General features: G+C 68.8%; 2 protein-coding genes across 4 annotated transcripts; both read left to right on the forward strand.

Annotated features, from left to right (window-relative positions):
* The first annotated feature begins 461 nt into the window (after positions 1-461).
* On the forward strand, positions 462-6,799 carry CRIP2 (cysteine rich protein 2). Of its 3 annotated transcripts, XR_003969714.1 has the most exons (9): positions 954-1,166; positions 3,338-3,432; positions 3,523-3,580; positions 3,942-4,082; positions 4,164-4,232; positions 4,313-4,407; positions 5,075-5,132; positions 5,212-5,731; positions 6,496-6,799. XR_003969714.1 is itself a non-coding variant. In XM_030320162.1 (8 exons), the coding sequence occupies exons 1-8, from the start codon at positions 507-509 to the stop codon at positions 5,277-5,279; spliced, it is 627 nt and encodes a 208-aa protein (XP_030176022.1). In that variant the 5' UTR covers positions 462-506; the 3' UTR covers positions 5,280-5,748. The 3 variants fall into 3 exon arrangements, 2 of the variants coding, with proteins under 2 accessions (XP_030176022.1, XP_030176021.1); XM_030320162.1 differs by lacking the exons at positions 954-1,166; positions 6,496-6,799 and adding an exon at positions 462-549 and having other exon boundaries at positions 5,212-5,748; XM_030320161.1 differs by lacking the exon at positions 6,496-6,799 and having other exon boundaries at positions 5,212-5,748.
* A 6,109-nt stretch (positions 6,800-12,908) lies between these two features.
* On the forward strand, positions 12,909-14,548 carry CRIP1 (cysteine rich protein 1). The gene is made up of 4 exons (XM_030320163.1): positions 12,909-13,019; positions 13,920-14,014; positions 14,089-14,146; positions 14,253-14,548. The coding sequence occupies exons 1-4, from the start codon at positions 12,980-12,982 to the stop codon at positions 14,291-14,293; spliced, it is 234 nt and encodes a 77-aa protein (XP_030176023.1). The 5' UTR covers positions 12,909-12,979; the 3' UTR covers positions 14,294-14,548.
* Positions 14,549-17,895: the final 3,347 nt, after the last annotated feature.

Here is a 17,895-nt window from a genome sequence, read left to right on the forward strand (position 1 = left end):
GGAGCCGGCTCCGATCCCGCCGCGCGGCCATCGCTATAGAAACCGAGCAACAAAGGGACTCGGGGCGGGGGGCGCGCGGCGGGGGTGGGTGGGGTCCTCCGGGGGCGGGACGGGGGGGGGGGGAGCACCCGGCGCGCCGAGGGCCGCCGTCCGTCTGCGTGTCCAGGGGCCGGCCTTCCGGGCCGAGGCCCTAAACAGCCAGGAATGCCCCCGAGCCGAGGGGGCTACGGACCCCCGCCCGCCCCGCCCCTGCCCCGGCGTTGCCATGGACACGAGCGAGGCACCGGCGTCGGGGCGCCGGGCGGGTCTGGCCGCCCTCGCGGCCCCGGCAGGTGCGCCCCCGCCCCCGCGGCGCCCCCCGCCGGACCCGGGGAGCGGGCTCCCGAGGCCCCGCCCCGGCCGCGGAGCCAATGGGTGCGCGGGCAGCCGGCGGGCGGGGCGGGGCGGCGGCGCGGTGGCGGCGGCGCGGAGAGGGCGCGGGCTGAGGGCCGACGGGCGCACCGACCATGGCCTCCAAGTGTCCCAAGTGCGACAAGACGGTGTACTTCGGTGAGTGCTGGGCCGGACCAGCGCCCGCCGCACTTCGCGGTCAGCCCCCGGCTGCGCGCCCCGCCTCGGGATGCGCGGCCCCGGGATGCGCGGCCCCGAGGCCGGCTAGGCGCGCTGCCCACGCGGGTGCGGCCGGAGGGTGGAGCTGGACGAGGCGGGGGCAGCCACGCCCGAACCCCGCAGCGGCCGGTGGGCCCCGCGGGAGTGCGTGATCCTCCCAGGATGAGGCCGGGCTGTGGGGGGACGTTCGGGGTTCGCGGGCGCCGAGCGGGGCGGGGTCGGGGTCGGCGGGGCGCACGCTCTGGGAGCCTCCCGTGCGCTCCTGCCCTTCACGGCCCTTCCCGTGGACACGTGGCTGGCCCCCAGCAGTGACCACCCCCCAACCTCCACCTCGACCTCTGACCACAGCGGGCCCGGGTCAGATATGGGCTCTGTCTGGACTCGGTCCACGCGGGGGCGACCTTGGCCTCCCAACTCCTGCGTGTCCCAACGTGCTCCCTCCCTTGGCGCGAGTTCCCTCAGGACTTTGCTGCGCGTGAAGTGGGATGACAAACGGGTCCCCACAAGCATGAGAGGACACTGGAGCCCGGGTGGCCAAGTGCCCCTGCCTCCTCAAGGTCAGAAGAGCCCTAGACGACGGGAGGGTGTGGCGGGTCTCCGCCAGGATGGCCCCCCAGGGTATGCGGCAGCCCCTGGCGCTCACCCACTCTCTGGCGATCACACCCGCCTGTCTGGCTTACTCAGCCACTCTCTCTTCTCTTGGCTGATCCTGTCCCGACTTTGCCAGGGTGGCAAAGTCCCTGCCCCCGGATCCTTCCACTAACACCCTCCTGGAGCCACAGACAGGGGGCCCTTCCCTGGTCATTGTGGGGACGGTGGTCGGGGTCTGGAATGTGGACAGGCCGAGGTGAAGGAAGCCACTTGGCTTCCCCGCTGAGGGAGGTGGATGGTTGTTTGCTCTTCCCAGAGGGGAGGGACCGGATTTGGCCTGGAGTGCTTCTGGCCTGGCTGGGAGCCCAGGGGCTTCCGGCCGACTCCCCAGTAGCTGGCCCAGTCCTCCGTCCCCATCCCAGAGGGGGCTCATCCCCGTAAGGCTCGCGGTGGGGGACAGCCCTGGGGTCCTCCTGCCAGGCCCGCTGCCCACTACTTGGCCCCGACCAGGCCAGCTCAGGGCTCTCCAGGGCTGGGGCAGACAGTTCTGTGGACAGCCGCGCAAGCGTCTCTGCCTGCCTGCCTGGGCGGTCACTGGCTCCCAGCAGAAAACAAAGGCTGCTCAGACCCGCCTGGCTTCTGTCCTGGGCGGGAGGCGCTGGTGGAAGGAGGGGGGCCTTTGGCCTGGGATCCTGCCCATCCCCCAGTCAGGCACCCCACCCCACCCCTGCCCCAGCAGCCCACACCCTTGAGCAGAGTGAAACCTGGGCCAGGACACCCCAGAGTGGCCTCAGAATGCTTTGCCTTTGTGTCCTTAACAATGGTGCCGCCCGTGGGGAGCCCGGTCCCTTCCATGCCAAGAGACCCGATCAATTCTGTCTTCCCAACGGGGTTGGCAGTATGTGGCCATCTCCCCGCCCAGTGGGGTCTGAGGGTCATTCCCCTGCCCCCGCATAGCCATATGCTAGTGCTGGCCCGTGCGGCGTGGCTTTGGCAGCCCTGAGTGCAGCTGCCACGGCCGCTGCTGGCCAGCAGGAGGACTGGGAGAGGGTGCCGGGCTGGCGTGGCACCCGACTGCCCCAGCATGGACACGGGAGGGGTGGCCGGCCAGCCTGTCCCAGCATCCTCGGGTAGAGTGGCCGTCGGGATCCAAGCCCCAGCTGCCTCCAGGAAGGGGTGGGTGTGGGCGGCGGTCCAGCAGGTCCTGCCAGGGCTACGGGGAGCCAGCACCCAGGGCCCCAAAGCTGGGCCACCAGCAGCAGCACCCATGGGCCTCTGGGTGTGGGGAGTGACCCGGCCGGGCCCCTCTCTCTCTTCACTCTGCCAGGGCCCTGGGGGAGGCCTGGCCTGCACAGCAACCTCGCTGCGAGGGGGCCAAAAGATCCGTTGGTCCTGGGGCTCGGCCAGCGTGGCAGGGGCCCGGTCCGCCTGCCCTCCGCCCCCCCCCCCCCCCCCCCCCGCCGCCTGCCCTCCATGCTTCTGCTCAGATCCCTTCCCTTCCCTTCCCTTCCCTTCCCTTCGGAATTCCGGCTTGGCTCCAGCCTGTCTTCCTGCCCTCTCCTCCACCACCCTTTTCCTGCGCGCTCTCCTGGGGAGGCCCCCCACACTTCCGGCCTTTAGGAGGTGGCCCAGTGGGCAGGGGGTTGGGTGGGGGTGACTGGGCCCTTAGCAGCTGGTCTCTGACCTTGAGTGTGGAAGCAGCAGCTGGAGGCAGTGCCTTATCACGGGGAAACCAAATGTAGACAGGTAGGCATTCTGTCCCATGGGGTGCAGGGGGCGCGGCACAGCCATGCAGGGTCCACGGCCGTGGAGGGTCCGGAGGCTGGGGTTGTCCCCTCCGCAGGGGGCTCTGCCCACCCCTTGAGGGCCCAGTTGGGAGCGTTCAGGAGTCTGTGAGGGATGGAAAGGTGTATGAGTGTGAGGCCAGCGTTTGAGGGAGGGGCAGGTGCGTCGCTGAGAGGGTTCACAGGGGTGTGAGGGTGACCGAGAGGGACCCAGCAGGGGCTCTGAGGGGCAGAAGGTGGGTCCGGCGTGTGGTGGGGGCTCGGAGGTTCCTTGTGGGGCTGGAGGGAGGGCTGAGGAGTCTGCCCACGCCAGGGCCCCGGCCACTGGCGCTGACCTCCCGTCCTGCCCCCAGCTGAGAAGGTGAGCTCTCTGGGCAAGGACTGGCACAAGTTCTGTCTCAAGTGTGAGCGCTGCGGCAAGACACTGACCCCCGGGGGCCACGCTGAGGTGAGCCCCCTTCCCCGGGCCGGGCGGGGGTGGGAGGCAAGCCTGGGCCGTGGGCGGGTGCCGGCCGTCACGCCACACCCCTCTGCCTAGCACGACGGGAGGCCGTTCTGCCACAAGCCCTGCTATGCCACGCTGTTCGGACCCAAAGGTGAGCTTGGGTCCCCGCCCCCAGCCTGGGAGCCGTTCTGGCCCCGGAAGGGGCGGCCGGTGTGCCTCCTGGACCCGGCACAGACTTGGGCCCGGAAGACACCGGCAGCCCCGGGGTCCCCTGGCCCCCTTCTCCCCTTGCCCATTCTGGGCCCTCCCCCACAGTCTCTTCCGTCCTGGTGATTCTAGCGTCCCCCACGCCCCTCCCAGAAGTCTGCCCCAGCCGGCTGGCACCCTCTGGCGGTGGTGGGGGGGGGGGGGGGTCCCGACCCCACAGAGTGGGCTGTGGAGAGAAGTGCAGTGGGGTGTGGGGGCTGGGGGTGGGCGAGGCCGCTTGCCCTACAGTGTCTGCCGCTCCGCAGGGGTGAATATCGGAGGGGCCGGCTCCTACATCTACGAGAAACCCTCTGCCGAGGGCCCCCAGGTCACCGGCCCCATCGAGGTGCCCGTGGTCCGGGCTGAGGAGCGCAAGGCCAGCGGCCCCCCGAGGGGGCCCAGCAAAGGTGGGCGGGGCTCCGTGTCCGGGCGGAGGGGTGTCCCAGCGGCCAGGCCCTGTGCCCTGCCCTGACTCCTCCTTCCCTCAGCCTCCAGCGTCACCACGTTCACGGGGGAGCCCAACGTGTGTCCTCGCTGCAACAAGAGGGTCTACTTTGGTGAGTGAGAGCGCCGGCAGCAGCCTCTGGGGGGTGCCCGAGGAGGGCCCCTCAGCATCACCGTCTGTCTCCCCTCCCAGCCGAGAAGGTGACCTCTCTGGGCAAGGACTGGCACCGCCCGTGCCTGCGCTGTGAGCGCTGTGGGAAGACGCTGACTCCAGGCGGGCACGCGGAGGTGAGGGGGTAGGGCCTGCGGAGGTGGGGGGGGGGTTTGCGGAGAAGAGGGGGCGAGCCTGCAGTGGTGGGGGGCGGGCCTGCGGAGGTGGGGGGAGGTTTGCGGAGGTGGGGGCGGGCCTGTGGAGGAGGGGGCGGGCCTGCGGAGGTGAGGGGGCGGGCCTGCGGAGGTGGGGGGGGGTTTGCGGAGAAGAGGGGGCGAGCCTGCAGTGGTGGGGGGCGGGCCTGCGGAGGTGGGGGGGGGTTGCGGAGAGGGGGCGGGCCTACGGTGGTGGGGGGTGGGCCTGCGGAGGTGGGGGGGGTTTGCGGAGGTGGGGGCAGGCCTGCCGAGGTGGGGTGGCGGGCCTGCGGAGGTGGGGGGGCGGGTTTGCGGAGGTGGGCAGCACATGGAGGTGACGCCCGCCCGGGGTGGCCTGGGGGTGGGGTTGGGGGTGAGCCAGCGGTGGGTGCTATCGCCCGGTGGCCAGAGTGGAGGCCTATGGGTGCACGGACGCTCCCAGGCATCCGCACTGCCATCCCCCCATCCATCAGGTGAGTGGCACCTGGCATGGCTTTGGGGTCCTTGAAGGCTGTAAGGGACGGCGGGGTGTGTGGACAACGAGGAAGCCAGGTGGGGGTGTGGGGAGAGGAACGCAGAAATCTCAGCTCTGTGCCTGTTCCGCCCCCAGCATGATGGCCAGCCCTATTGCCACAAGCCCTGCTACGGAATACTCTTTGGACCGAAAGGTGAGTGCCGCCAGGAGGCCTGGGATTCTGGTGCCCTCCTCCCCACTCCTCCCTACCGCCTTTGTGCCCTTTTCTGCAGGAGTGAATACCGGAGCCGTGGGCAGCTACATCTATGACAGAGACCCAGAGGGCAAAGCTCAGCCCTAGGGATGCAGCCGGTCCCCAAGGAGCCGGGCCTTCTCCTCTGCCGGCCCTGCTCCAGAGCCTACTGCCTGGCCCTATGGGGGAGAGCGGCCAGCCGTCCGGTCCTCCCCCTGCACGTCCAGGGCCCGGGTGTTGTGCGGGAGGAGGCCCCCCTGCCTAGCCCCGTTTCTCTCCCCTGCCCGTGGTCCCACACGGCCCCGCGTGTCTCCTGGCCCTCCGCGGGTCTGTCTGAGGTGGGCGTCCCGCTCTCCCCCTCCTACTGCCCCAGGCCTGCCTCACAGTGTTATTTCTGCTCCCCTCGCCGGTGACACTGCCCCGCTCTTCACGGTGTTCCCAGGGCGGACCCAGGGCGTCCCTGCCAGGAGCCCTCTGCCCATCGCCCCCACCGCCTTGCAGTGCTTGCCTGACACCCTCACGCGGCTCACATGTAACTGCTGAGATTGCCGTCAATAAAGGTTTGAGGATTGGGGAACCCCGCCGTGCCTCTGGTTGGGGGATGGACGTACGTTGGGACTGTGGCCCCTCGTCCCATCCACAGACGGCCCCCACACCCGCGGGCTGGCTTCTGGTGGGAGTGGGGTCCTAGTCCCAAGGCTGGTAGGGGCGGGTGGGGAGGCAGGCAGCTCCACTGTGGGCCGTGGTGCCAGCACCGAGGTGGAAAAGGCAGCTGAGACAGGGACCGGAGCAGGTGGAGGGGGGAGCACGGGAAGCATCCTGGGTTTGGGGTCCTGGTCCCCAGAAATGTCAGCAGTGGGCACCAGAGCCAGGAGATGCCTCCATCCATCAGGGCGGGGTCTGCCTTGGGACAGAGAGCCAAGGGCATGGCACATGGGGGAAAGGGGGCAGGTGACGGGAGGACGGTCCTCTCTAGGAGTGCAGGAGCTGGGGAGTAGGCAGAGGCAAGGTGGGCCTTCAGGACCCAGCCTGGAAGTGTGGTGGCTTGGATGGGGAAGGGTGCGGTCAGCATCAGTGGGGGCCAAGGGACAGAACGGGGGCAGTCTGAAGGCCAGGGCTTGAGGGCTTGAGTCCCCCTGTTTGGGTGCTCCTTCCCAGCCGGTGTCCCTGTGTCCGGGTTTGCGGTGTTCGTGGAGTCACCCCTGGCCTCCCCAGGCAGCCCAGTCTCTGCCCTTTGAACCTGTCAGGAGCCCTCCCTCCTGTCTTCCTTTTTCCGCCGCTTCTGGACAGCCCAGCAGAGGGCGCACCTTCTGTTCCACTCCAGGCTCCGGCGGAAACCAGGCCGATCTACCCTGACCTGCCCCTAGCACCGCAGCCCCAGAAGCTTGACCTCCTCAAAGCCGGGGCATCTGGGCCCCTGTGCCCTGCACCCCAGGACCAGCTCTCTGTGCCTCAAGCCTTGGCACAGGGCCCCTCCCCGGCTCTCCCTCCAGTCCACCAGCTCAGACACAGCTGAGCCCGCGTGCACGCCATAGCCATTGTCCTTGGAGCGGCCATGCGTGTCCCTGGGGGTGGATCCGCCGGCTCGGGTGTCCAGCGATGCCAGGCCGTCCCATCGCACTGTGGGCAGCAGTGTCTCCTCTCACCTGGCTACCCCTGGAATGCAGCCAGAGTGTGTGCAGGGCAGGTGGCCTGGGGGGGGTGGGGGGGGAGGGGCCGCTGGAGCAGGCACCCCAGGGGCAGCCGGTGTCCCCGCCCCCCCAGGGCAGAGCAAGTACCACCGGGGCACTGGTGCAAGCTGGGCGGAAGGCCCCCACCTGCCCCAGGCTGTGGCTCCATGGTTGGGGGGACCTTTGGGGGAGAATCCAGACGTTCTGAGCAGCACACGCCCGCCGCCCTGGCTGCGGTGTCGCCCGCCCTGGCTGCGGTGTGGGATGGGAAATTCCTGCCCTCTGCCGGGCGGGGAGCTGCTAAGGGCGCAACTTGGGCCCTCCCTCGGGAGCCTCCAGTGGAAACTATGTGGGGAGGAGAGGGGGTGGGCGGCGCGCCCTTTCCCCAAACCCGGGGCGGAGCGGGCTCTGGGTGGGTGAAAGCCCGCCTGGCAGCGCGGGGGCGAGGGTGCCGGGGCCGCCTCGGGGAAGGTCGGCTCCCGCCCGCCTTGGGACGCAGCGGCCCCCAGCTCCCGGGGCCGGCCGGGAAAGCGCGTCCCATTTCCTGCGGGCGGAGCAGGACTCGCCGCCTTGTTTGTTTCCAAGGGGTTGCCGTGGAAACCGGGCGGTGCCGCTACCACTGGTCTCCGCGCGCGTCGCTAGGCGCGTCGTTGTGACAACGGTGTGACGGCGGTGCGCCCGCGCGGCCGCGGCCCTCTCGTGGGCACCGGCTCCAGGAAGCCCCCCAGCAAGTCAGGTGCTTCCTCCGTCGCCCACAGCCCCGGACGCTCCCGCAAGATGCGGGAGAGGCGGCAATGGGCCTGTGTGCCGGGGTGTGTCGCCTTCTCCACTTCCCCTTGCCTGACCTCCACCGCCGCCCCTCCCTCCGTTCGGTGCCGGCCTGGGAGGCGGCCCTGAGATGCCATCTAACAGCCCCCTTCCCCGTCCAGAGCCCAGGGCTGCGCATGGCGCCGGGGCCTCCTTCACCATCCTCCTCCCCAGCTGCACCCCACCTCCTACCAGTCCAGTCTTCCCCGGCTTGGGAAGGCTAGGCCCCTGCGAGGTCGCATGCCTTCCACCCCCGACGTGGGCCAGTGCGGCCCTGGCTGCTGTCACCGGGCAGGCATCCCGGGGTGGGGCCGGGGGCGGGGGGCTGCTCTGCCCGCACCTCCCTCTGTCCCCACTTCGCTGAGGTCCAGACCCTAGGTGCCCATGTCCTGGATGCCCAGCACCTCTCCCTCCAGGCCCTGCCCAGCTTCCCCCCTGGGTCAGTGACCCCAGCATCAGCCCTAGGCAGCCCTTCCCCTGCTAGAGGCTCCCTGAGAGCCCCACCCAGCCCAGGCCAGCCTCCCTGAATTTCTTAGACTGGCGGAGGGGGGACTGACTCCCTCCCATCCCTGGGTCCAAGCAGCAGCTCACTGACCACCAGCTGTGGCTCCAGGGGCTGAGTGTCAAGAAATCAGCAAGGGCGATGACCCTGGCCCTGGGCTGCTGGGGGCTGGGCCAGGTGAAGCCTGGCGGGGGACCAGGGCAGCCAGGTGTGGACAGCACATTTTCCCAGGGCTTGGCTGCCCTCTGGCAGTGGGGAGGAGGGGCTCGGCCGGCTGCCGGACCTGAGAGGCTGGAATTTGAGGCGCTTCTGCATGGTCTTTGGCTCCCGGACATAGATTCTTGGAACAAGGCTCAGCCTTCGGGGGAAGGGAGGGTCACCCCATCCGTCCAGACTGTCGACTCCAGGTAGGGCTGACTGAGGGGGCTCAAGGCCACGTGTGCCCCCCATCCTGTCTGCATGCCACCTCTGCTTCCAGGAGAGGAGGACAGGAGCTGCCCTCTCACCTGGTCTGGGGGGTCCTGGGTGGACGGGAGCCAAGTCCTGGGAAAGTGCAGTGTCTGATCCCTTCTCTTGCCTCGGGGCAAGGGAGGTCCCTCGAAGGCCCAGCAGGCCCACTCTGGGGCAGAACCTCAGAGCAGAGTGGGGGGTCCCGGGGGACAAGCTGCTGAAAATAGGCCCTGGGAACGTCTGAGTGTCCGTGACTCAGCTGAGCCTGGGGGCGGGGGGAGACCCTGGAGAGGGAGCCAGCAGTTGCCCTGGGGCATTTGGCCCTTCAGCCCTAGGAGGGGACATCCTTGTCCGTATTGAGGAAGGGGCCTGGAGGCCAGGGCACGGGGTGGGGGCTTCAGGGATGGTGGGGGGGGGGGGCCGGAGCAAGTGCCACAGAAAACAGCGGGAGAGAGTGCAGGGGTGCTGTCCAGCTTGAGGGGCAGAGCTTTCCCAGCGGGTGAGGGTGGCTGGCCCCAGGCAGGGATTCCTCAGTGGCCACTGGCTGTCAGGTGCCTGGAGCCCAGCACTGCTGTGGAGGTACCTCGGGGCCCTCTTGGGAATCGTCCTGCAGGGCAACGTCCCTCCTGGTTCCCATCTGGGTCCCCAGCCAAGCTTGGGTGGCGCATGAACAGCCAAGGGCATGGGGGTGTGCGGACAGAAGGGTGAACATGGCCTCAGCTGATGCACCCGGAACCCCACAGCCGCCTCCCACAGGTCTTTGGGCCCCGGGGTGCCCTCATGCTGTCCCTGTGCCAGGCAGGATGTTGTGGGCACAGAGGCAGCCTGGGGCAAGTGGCTGGGTTGCTCTGTGTTCCTGTCCTGGCCGCTTTGTCCCTCACGCTCCAGACACAGCCCCTGTGCCTGCTGGTAGCACTCGGGGGCAAAGTGGGGGGAGACTACACCGTGGGGTGTATTTGGGGGCTTACTGTGTCCTCCCTTTGTTTGGGCAACAAATGCAAACAGCACCCCCAAAACAGTGGGGCAAGGGGTAGGCGGCCGAGCAAGGCAGATTTGGGTCTGGAACTGGCCCCTGGGCCAGGTCGGTGCCCCTCGCCCACAGGTGCCCCCTGAGCCAGGTGAGCTGATGGAAGTAGGACGTCTTGCACCTGGTGGGGCCCAGGTCTCCGGCGAAGCCGTCAGGGCCCTGACCGGTACCCAGCCGAGCCTCAGACTCCGGGGGGAGGCACGATCTCCTCCAGGAGGTGGGGGCTGCAGCTGGTGCGGGGCTCCCATCCCCTCAGGTGGGCAAGATGGGTAGGGAGCCCAAGGGAATTGGAGGAGCATTGCCAGCCTGTGGCTGAAGATTCGAGAGGGTTCCAGCGAGCGTGTGTGTGTGTGTGTGTGTGTGTGTGTGTCTGATGTCTGGAAAAACTGCTGTGTACCAGTTAGAGGGCGAGGCACATGGCCCTTGGCTACTTTTGGCATTCCCCCCCCCCCGCCCCCACCCCCGCAGCCCTGTGACCATGGCAACAGGAAATAACAGCAGAGAAAGCTAGCCGGAACCTCACCACCCCAGGGATGGTACTCTCTCATGCTCCCCCATGGTGGGAGGGGCTGGAGTCACAGCGTGTGGGTGGGGGGCATCCCAGGGGCAGGGTGGGTGGACAGGTGGGCAGAGCTGGCTCCTGGCCCCACCTGCCTGGAGCCTTAAGGTGGTGCTGTGGGCCGGACAGAAACCTGGGGAGGCAGCTGGGGTACCCGGACAAATGCACTCACACAGTGATGCCCGTGGGCACCAGGACAGAGGTGGGTGCTTCCGGGCTCCCTCTGGGGCTCACTGCACCCCTCTAGCACATCGCCCTGGTAGGGGTGGAGGCAGCCCTGCCCTGGAGCCCCAGGCCTTCACCCAGCACATGCCGCACATCCATGCAGGGCAGTCTTCTCAGGAAGCTGCTGGTGCTACGAGCAACATGTGTGTGACCAGAGCCCCATGACCCACTGTGACAGCCCCCCCTCCCCCCAACCGGTGGGCCTCGGGCCCTTCCCGCAGCCCCTGCCTCTCTGGGCCTCTCTGGCCTGTCTACATGTCTGTCCCCTGCTGTGTGTGTTTCTGTGCGCCCGTCCCCCCCACCCTTGCTCTTCCCCGTCCCGGCCTCTTTCCAGATCCCGGAGCCAGGAGATGAGGGAAGTCAGGATCCACCCTAGTGACCCTATCTGTCTGCAGCAGCATCGGGCACAGGCCAGGGAGACACCAAAGGATGGGATGGGGGGGTGGAGGAGGTCGGGCTGGTGGCCTTACCTCTGGAAACCGTGCCCAAGCGCCCCAGCGCTGGGCAGGGAGGGCCACGGGCCCGGACGTGACAGTGAGTGCGGAGGCTTCAAGGCTGGAGCAGGCCAGCGCCGATGGGTGGGAGTCCAGGGCTCCGGTGGCGCGTGGTGTGCACCCCCACTCCTGGGGGCAGTGGACAGCCAGCCGCTGAGCGTTTAGCGATGTGGTGCGAGCCTTGCAGACCCCAGGGCCGGCAGAGTCCCAGCCAGGGGCAGAACTGTGGTCTCAGAAAGGGCGTCTCAGGGAGGAGGGGGTGACGCAGGGAAGCATGAGGGGCAGGATGTGAGGGTGTGGGAGCTGGTGTGCCCCCCTCACCGAGGGCTCACTCTGGAGGTGGCCTCTGTGGCCCTGCATCCCTGGCCGCTGCCACCCTTACCCCAAGCCAGGCCTCTTTTGGGGGGCAGAGGGCGGGCCCTGTGGGGGTGCGGGTGGGGGCACCCATGGTTTCCCTCCCCCCTCCCAGTGCCAGGCCGGAGGCTATGGTGGGGAGGTGGGCTCCAGGGAGGGTGAGGTTGGAGTCGCTGAGTGCCCGTGGGGAGGCCAGGAGCCCCTGGGTCCTGTCAGAGGATGGTCTCCAGCACCTTCCAAGAAGATGGGGCCTGGATAGGCCCAGGGTGGTTTGGTGTTGAGAGATGGGTGTGTCAGCAGATGAGGAGGAGGGTGGGAGCCTAAGGGAGGGACGTGGGCAACCCGGAGAAAGGGAGGAAGGGTGGGGCGTGGGGGGCCGGGGTGGGGGGAGGGGCTGGGGCGCTGGGGGTCCTGAGGTCTGCGACGTTGGGGCCAAGCGGGGGAGGGGGCTGCGGCGGTGGGGGGCCAAGGGGCTGGGGCCTCGACAGGGGGCTGGAGCTTAGCTGAGGAGCCAAGAAACTGGGTGTGGCCGGGGGAGGATCCGTCGAGCAGGCAGAGGGGACAGCCCCCCCTTGCCCCCCCCCCTCCCAGCAGAGAGGACTGTGGCCAGGGTGCCAGTGGCCAGGAGGGAATGGCCTAGCGGGCAGGGACTTCCTAAGGGGACATGGAGGCCGGGACCCCAGCCAGGCTGAAGCCTAGGTCTGGGCTGAAAGGCGGCTGGGAGACCCCGCCAGCCCCCTGGACACTTCCCACTCCCAGGGTGGGTGGAGTAGGACGGTCTCCACCTGGCACCGGCCCGCACTTGCCCTGGGCGTCGGACTTGAGCCACTCCCGTCGTGCGCTCTCGTGCTCTTCCCGCAGAGATAAGGAGCCCTTCCCGCAGAGATGCCCTGTGCGTGGCCGCGCCCACCCCCGCGCTCACACTGGTCACTGTTACCGCGGAGGGGAGGGAGGGGACGTCCCGTCTCGAAGTCCCCTCTTCCAAATTTCCCGGGCTGCTGTCCAATGGACTTCCCAGGCAGCGGCGGGGGTGGAGGGCTCGCAGAGGCCGGGATGTCCCTTGGGGGTGGGGGGCTGGGGAGGGGTGGGCGTCCTAGCTCCGCGTGTGATGAAGGCCGGAGGGGAGATTCACGGGGGGTGGGGCTACAAGGCTGAGACGTCGCTGGTCCCCAGCCCTCTGGGAGAGGGTCCGGTCAAAGTGTGTGGGGAGAAGGAAGTTCGCACACGCTGGTTTGCATCTATTTGCATTTTATCGGTGACTCCCCGGATCCCAGCTATCTGGGGCTCGGAGGACTGGTGTCGGAGGACTGGGGACAGGGGCTGGGGCGCTGGGGGGCCGGGGCTTCCTGGCCCTGGGGAGCCCCTTCCCTAGATCCCGGACCCTGGGCAAGGGGCGGGGCAGTAGCCCCCGGAGGAGCCCCGCCCCTTCAGCGCATCCCCAGGGATCCCGTGCGCTCCTTGAACCGCCCCCCTACCCCGTCGTCGGTTAGGCCCGATGCTGCCTGAAGGCGGGGGTGGACCAGATGACCTTTCTTGGCTGGTTGGCCTGGAATCCAAGTCCGCGGGTCCAAACCCTGGACTCAGGGGGCGGGGCTCGAGGGGCGGGTCCCAAAGGGGCGGGGTCTTGGGGTCCCTGAAAGGCGCACACCCCGCGGGACCCACCCAGTCCGGCTCTCCTGTCTGCTCCTGACCGGTCGTTCACGCCTGACCCCTTGCCGCCATGCCCAAGTGCCCCAAGTGCGACAAGGAAGTGTACTTTGGTGAGCGCACCCCTCCCTCCCCCCGCCCCCCTCCCCGGCCCACTCCCGGCCGGGACCGCGGTGCACCCAGGGACTACGAACAGGGCTTCTCCGGAGGGCTGGGCGCGCTGGGGACCCTGGGGCAGCGTGCCGGGAGCCGACACTTCGGCCCTGCCGGCGACGGCTTGGGTATGCGGATCGGGACCCCTGTGTGGGGTGGCCCGAGGTCTCTGCTGATTCGACGTCTCTGGCCCGCTCTCTCTCCTTCCGTCCCGCTGGGTCTCCCCGATTCTGGGTTCCCCCTTCTCTGGGTCTCCCTGACTCTGGGACTCCCCGTCGCTGGATCTCCCCAACTGTCCCGTTCCCCCTCGGCGCGCCCTGGGCGGGGACCGCGCGGCCAAGGAAGAAACGCTGCGCTCTGGCCGCCCCTCCCATAGCTAAGTAGAAACAGACGCGGAAACCGGCGCCCGGGGCGCGATCCCGGGCGCGCTCACACCCCGGGTGCCGCCTCCCTGCCCCGCGCCCCGGGGCCCACCCAGGAGAGAGGCGGGAGGAAGTGGGAAGGGTCTCCCCCGCCTTCGCCCCGGAGAAGGGCGCCTGCAGGCCCCATCTCCGACCACCCCCGCGGGTCACCCAGGCCCCCCACCCTGGCCCTCGAGGCCTCTTCCTGCAGCTCCACGCAGCGCCCCCTGCCGTTTGTTTGGCTGGACACGCCTAGGGGACTGGGGGTGCCCCTCCGCACCCACGGGCACGGAGGCCAGCTGAGACCCTGGCTGGGCCACCAGGCGGGCGTGGGTGAGACCATGCGCAGAAGGAGCTGGAGAAGGCTGTTACTTTAGGCTGTTATGGTAGCAGACGGGCGCGCCCTGTGGCCCCAGAGCAACGTCTTACAGTAGGGGAGGGGTGTGTGTACCTTTGCAGCTGAGCGGGTGACCTCTCTGGGGAAGGACTGGCACCGGCCTTGCCTGAAGTGTGAGAAATGCGGAAAGACGCTGACATCAGGGGGCCACGCTGAGGTAGGTGGGGCCCGGAGGGCAGTGGCGGGTGCAGGGTGAGGGGTGACAGCCCCTCATGGCCCTTGTCTCTGCAGCATGAAGGCAAGCCCTACTGCAACCACCCCTGCTACGCCGCCATGTTCGGGCCCAAAGGTACGCTTCCGACGCAGGGCCCCCGAGCTGCCTTCCTCCCCCCGCCAGCCTCCCCAGCAGCTCCCCCCCCCTCAGCCTGGTAACCTGCCCACTCTTTTCTCTGCAGGCTTTGGGCGGGGTGGCGCTGAGAGTCACACTTTCAAATAAACCCAGGTACACCGCCATCCCCCAGCGCAGACCCTCAGGCCTTCAGGATGGTCCCTGCGCTCCCGGGCGAGGCCTGACTGCTCACTGGACCTGCACTCGCTTCTGTCCTCTGACCTCTCTGCGCAGGTCGTGGAAACGCTGTCCCTGGTTGTCCACCGGGCCACTGCCCTTCCAGGCCGATTCCAGGCCTTATCCCCAGGCACCCGGGGCTCCCCTGTAGTCTCCCTTGCCCTCAATAAAGCTGAGCACTCAGAAGCCCTGCCTCTGTGTGTGTGTGCGTGTGTGTGTGTGTGCGCGCGCGCGTGTGTGTGTGTGTGTGTGTGTGTATACATGCCCGCTGAGTGCACTGACAGGGTGACAGGGGGATGGTTCAAGGGAGCCGCCACTGGGGGTTCTGACTCCTGGCCCTGCCAGGAGCCCTGCTCTTCCTGCTGTGCTGTTCCCCGGGGCTGCCACAAGGCTGAAGCTTCCTCTGCAAGGCAGGCGGCTGGCCACCCTGGAAGGCCCTGTGGTGGCTCAGCTCCCCAGCTCCCAGGCCCCCTAATGCCCCCTCGGTTCAGGGACGGCGCTAAGGGTGGGTCAACAGGTCAGTGGGAACATGAGGCCTGGTAGTCGGTTGATGGCGGCCACAGGGTGAATCAGCTGTGCTCAAGCTGGTTCCGTTTTTGGAGAAGCTTTCGGGGCCTTGGGGTGGGGAGTCCTCGCCTGCTCTCTCCACTTCCTGCCCACCCTTGTCTCCATTCCCCACCTGCCTTGGTGCACCAGACCAGCCACGTTCCTGCAGGGGCATCTGCCTGGACAGCACCGCCCCTCTTTTTGTACACCCTCCCTCCAGAGTAGCAAGGAGCCAGCGGCCAAGTGGGGAATTTGAGGACTAGCTGGGCAGCGGACAGTTGGGGGCTTTCTGGAAATGCCCATATCAGTTCTGGCAGGACCACACTCATTACCCCCACTGGCCATTCAGTCTCCAGTCCTGGCAGAGGGCCACCGCTCCCAGGCCTTGGCCCTACCCGGGCCTTGCAGGGCTGAGCTGGACGGGCTGTTGGGGGCCTCAAGGGCTGCGTGTAGGGTGTGTGTGTGGGTGGGGGGGGGGTTTGTTGGGTGGCTCACAGAGCTCCAAAGGGTGGGAGCCATAGTGCACCTGGTGGGGAGGGGGTGGGAGAGAACAGACGCTGCTAAGGTGAGGCGGGGTTTCTCAGCACCGCGGAAGGGTGGGGGCTGGGGCTGAATCTGAGATTCAGCAGCGTCTTGCGCCACAGTGAGGAGTGGGGGTACCCCGGGAAATCTGGGCCAAGTGCTGGGGGGGGGGCAGCGCTGCCCCCGTGTAGCCCACGGCCAGGTGGGACAGTTGAAGGGATGAGGCCTGCCGCCAGAGGGGGCCTGACCAGGCCAGGACGCAGGAGAGGACTTCAGGTGGCACACTCAGAGAGAAGACCCGCTGGGCTGGGCGGGTGGCTCAGGGGTGTGGTCTTTATTTTGATGGCCGCAGGGCGCTACGCCTGGCTCAGCAGAGTGGCCTGTCTGCGGGACCCGGCACGGCGAAGCTGGGGGCCTGGCAGTAGCGTCCCCTGCCCGCGGGGCAGGTGACCGGCCCCGCGACGGTGTGTGGGGTGGGGATGGGGGTGGAACACAGGCCTAGGAGCGGGCCGCGCGGGAGAGACGGAGGAGGGCAAAGGTGGGGACCTGGGGCGCCGGGACCCGCCGCCGACGCACTTCCTGCGGGCGGGGCCCCCGGCGGGGGGGGGGGGGGAGCGCGGTGGAGGAAGCGTAGGAGGGTGGCGTGGGCAGGGCGAGGGTCGGAGGGCTGGTGGCTCTGTCCTCCCGACCTCTTCGCTGAGGTGTAATTCACGTGCCACACGTACAAAATTCGCCCGTGCCGTCCGTCAGCTCTAACCGATGTGCAGGGTTCTACAGCCGCCCCGCGTGCCCGCGCGCGCCACCTGCTGTGTGGGGCGTTTCCTACGCGCACCGTGGACACGCGACAGCGCTGCGCGCCCGGCGCCTTTCACGAGCCGGGGCGTCCGTGCGCACTGCCGGGCTCTGGGACCGCGGGCGAGCGCTTCGCTGCCCTCCCTGGCACCGCGTCCTCGGCCGCTCCTATGCGGCGGCGGAAGGAGACTTCCTGGGTGCAGAACAGCGAGGCCGGGAGGACCGGGCCGGGGTCCGGGTGTAGGTTTGGGGTGGGAAGGGGGCCGCCCGCATCCCGCGGGAACCCCTGGTGAGCGGGCCGGCCGGGCTCGCGGAGGCACAGGGACGCCCGCGAGGGTCGGCGGCGCCTGGCTGCGTTGCGCTGCCGGCCGCAGGGGGCGCCCGGAGCGCGGCCCAAAGCCCTCCGCGGGTTGCTAGGCTGCCATTTGGCGCTAAGATGGGTGAGGCGCTGATTGGTGGGGTCTGGACGAGGCGGCTGTCGGGTGTCGCAGCGACTGGGCCACAAAAAGCGTACCCCGGAGCTGTCGTCGCCAATTGGCCCCGAGAGCACCGGAAATGCCTGCGCACTGGACAGAAGAGACTGCACTCAAAGGCCGGGGGCACCGCTCATTGGGCCGACGCTGAGGCGTGTCTCGACCCGTTCGGTGATTGGCGTGGGCCTTAGCAGAGGACGGCACCGGCCGCGGTGATTGGAACGCTGGGACCCAGCGGGCCGCGGCGCGCAATCCGAGGAAAGTCAGCGCAAGCTGCATGGGGCGGCGGCGGCGCAGGGTGGACCGGGGAGCCGCGGTCCGGGGCCTTGCCCGAGGACATCGCCGCGATGAGTCGGGACGCTGCCCGCTGGGCCCAGCCCCGAGATCTTCCGCCGCGCCAAGTTCGGACCGTCCGGAGGGCCGGTGAGGCCCGCGGGGCAGGGGGCCGGGTCGGCAGGAGCCGGGAGGACGCAGGGTGGCGGGCCGGCCCAGCTGACTGTCGCTCTTCGATCCCCGCAGGCCCCGGCGCTCTGGCAGCTGCTCTTTCGCGTGCTCTCGCCGCTGTCAGCCAACGGCGCCTCGGCGCCCCCAAGCCCAGGGTAAGCCCCGCTCCGGGGAGGCCCTGGCTCCGCCCACTCACGCAGCCCGCCCCGTTAATCACTCCCCAGAGTGAGCCTTGCCCCGTGGGCCCTGGCTCCTCCCACTCGCCTCGCTGGGTCCCTCTCCTGTAAGGCCCCCTGAACGACTAGCCCCGCCCCCCTGCAAGCCCCGCCCGGGTGGGCCATTGCCCCCGCCCACCCACCAGGGGCCGTCCAACTCACGCAAGCCCCTCCCCGGTCAAGCGCGTCCCAACAGTAAGCCACGCCCTGTTGGCCTTCGCTCCTCCCACTCACATCACGAGGTCCGCCTCCTGTAAAGACCCAAACTGGTTAGCCCCGCCCCCCTGGCAAGCCCCGCCTCAGGCGGGTCCTGGCTTCACCCAGTCCACCACGCTCCCAGCTCTGGCAAAGCCCCGCCCACCTCATAAGCCGTGTCCCCATTAGCCTGGGCTCTCTCATCCTGTAAGTCCCCCGATTGTCCCCTCCTAAACCTGGCCTCTGCTTGGGGGTCATGCGGGGGTCCCTAGAAGGTCTGGTGGCGCACTCCTGATGGGTGGCTCCCTGAGCAGGCGAACCCCCATCTACAGAGGCCCAAGTCCGA

Source organism: Lynx canadensis, chromosome B3, assembly GCF_007474595.2.
Source record: "Lynx canadensis isolate LIC74 chromosome B3, mLynCan4.pri.v2, whole genome shotgun sequence".
Taxonomy (NCBI): Eukaryota; Metazoa; Chordata; class Mammalia; order Carnivora; family Felidae; genus Lynx; species Lynx canadensis.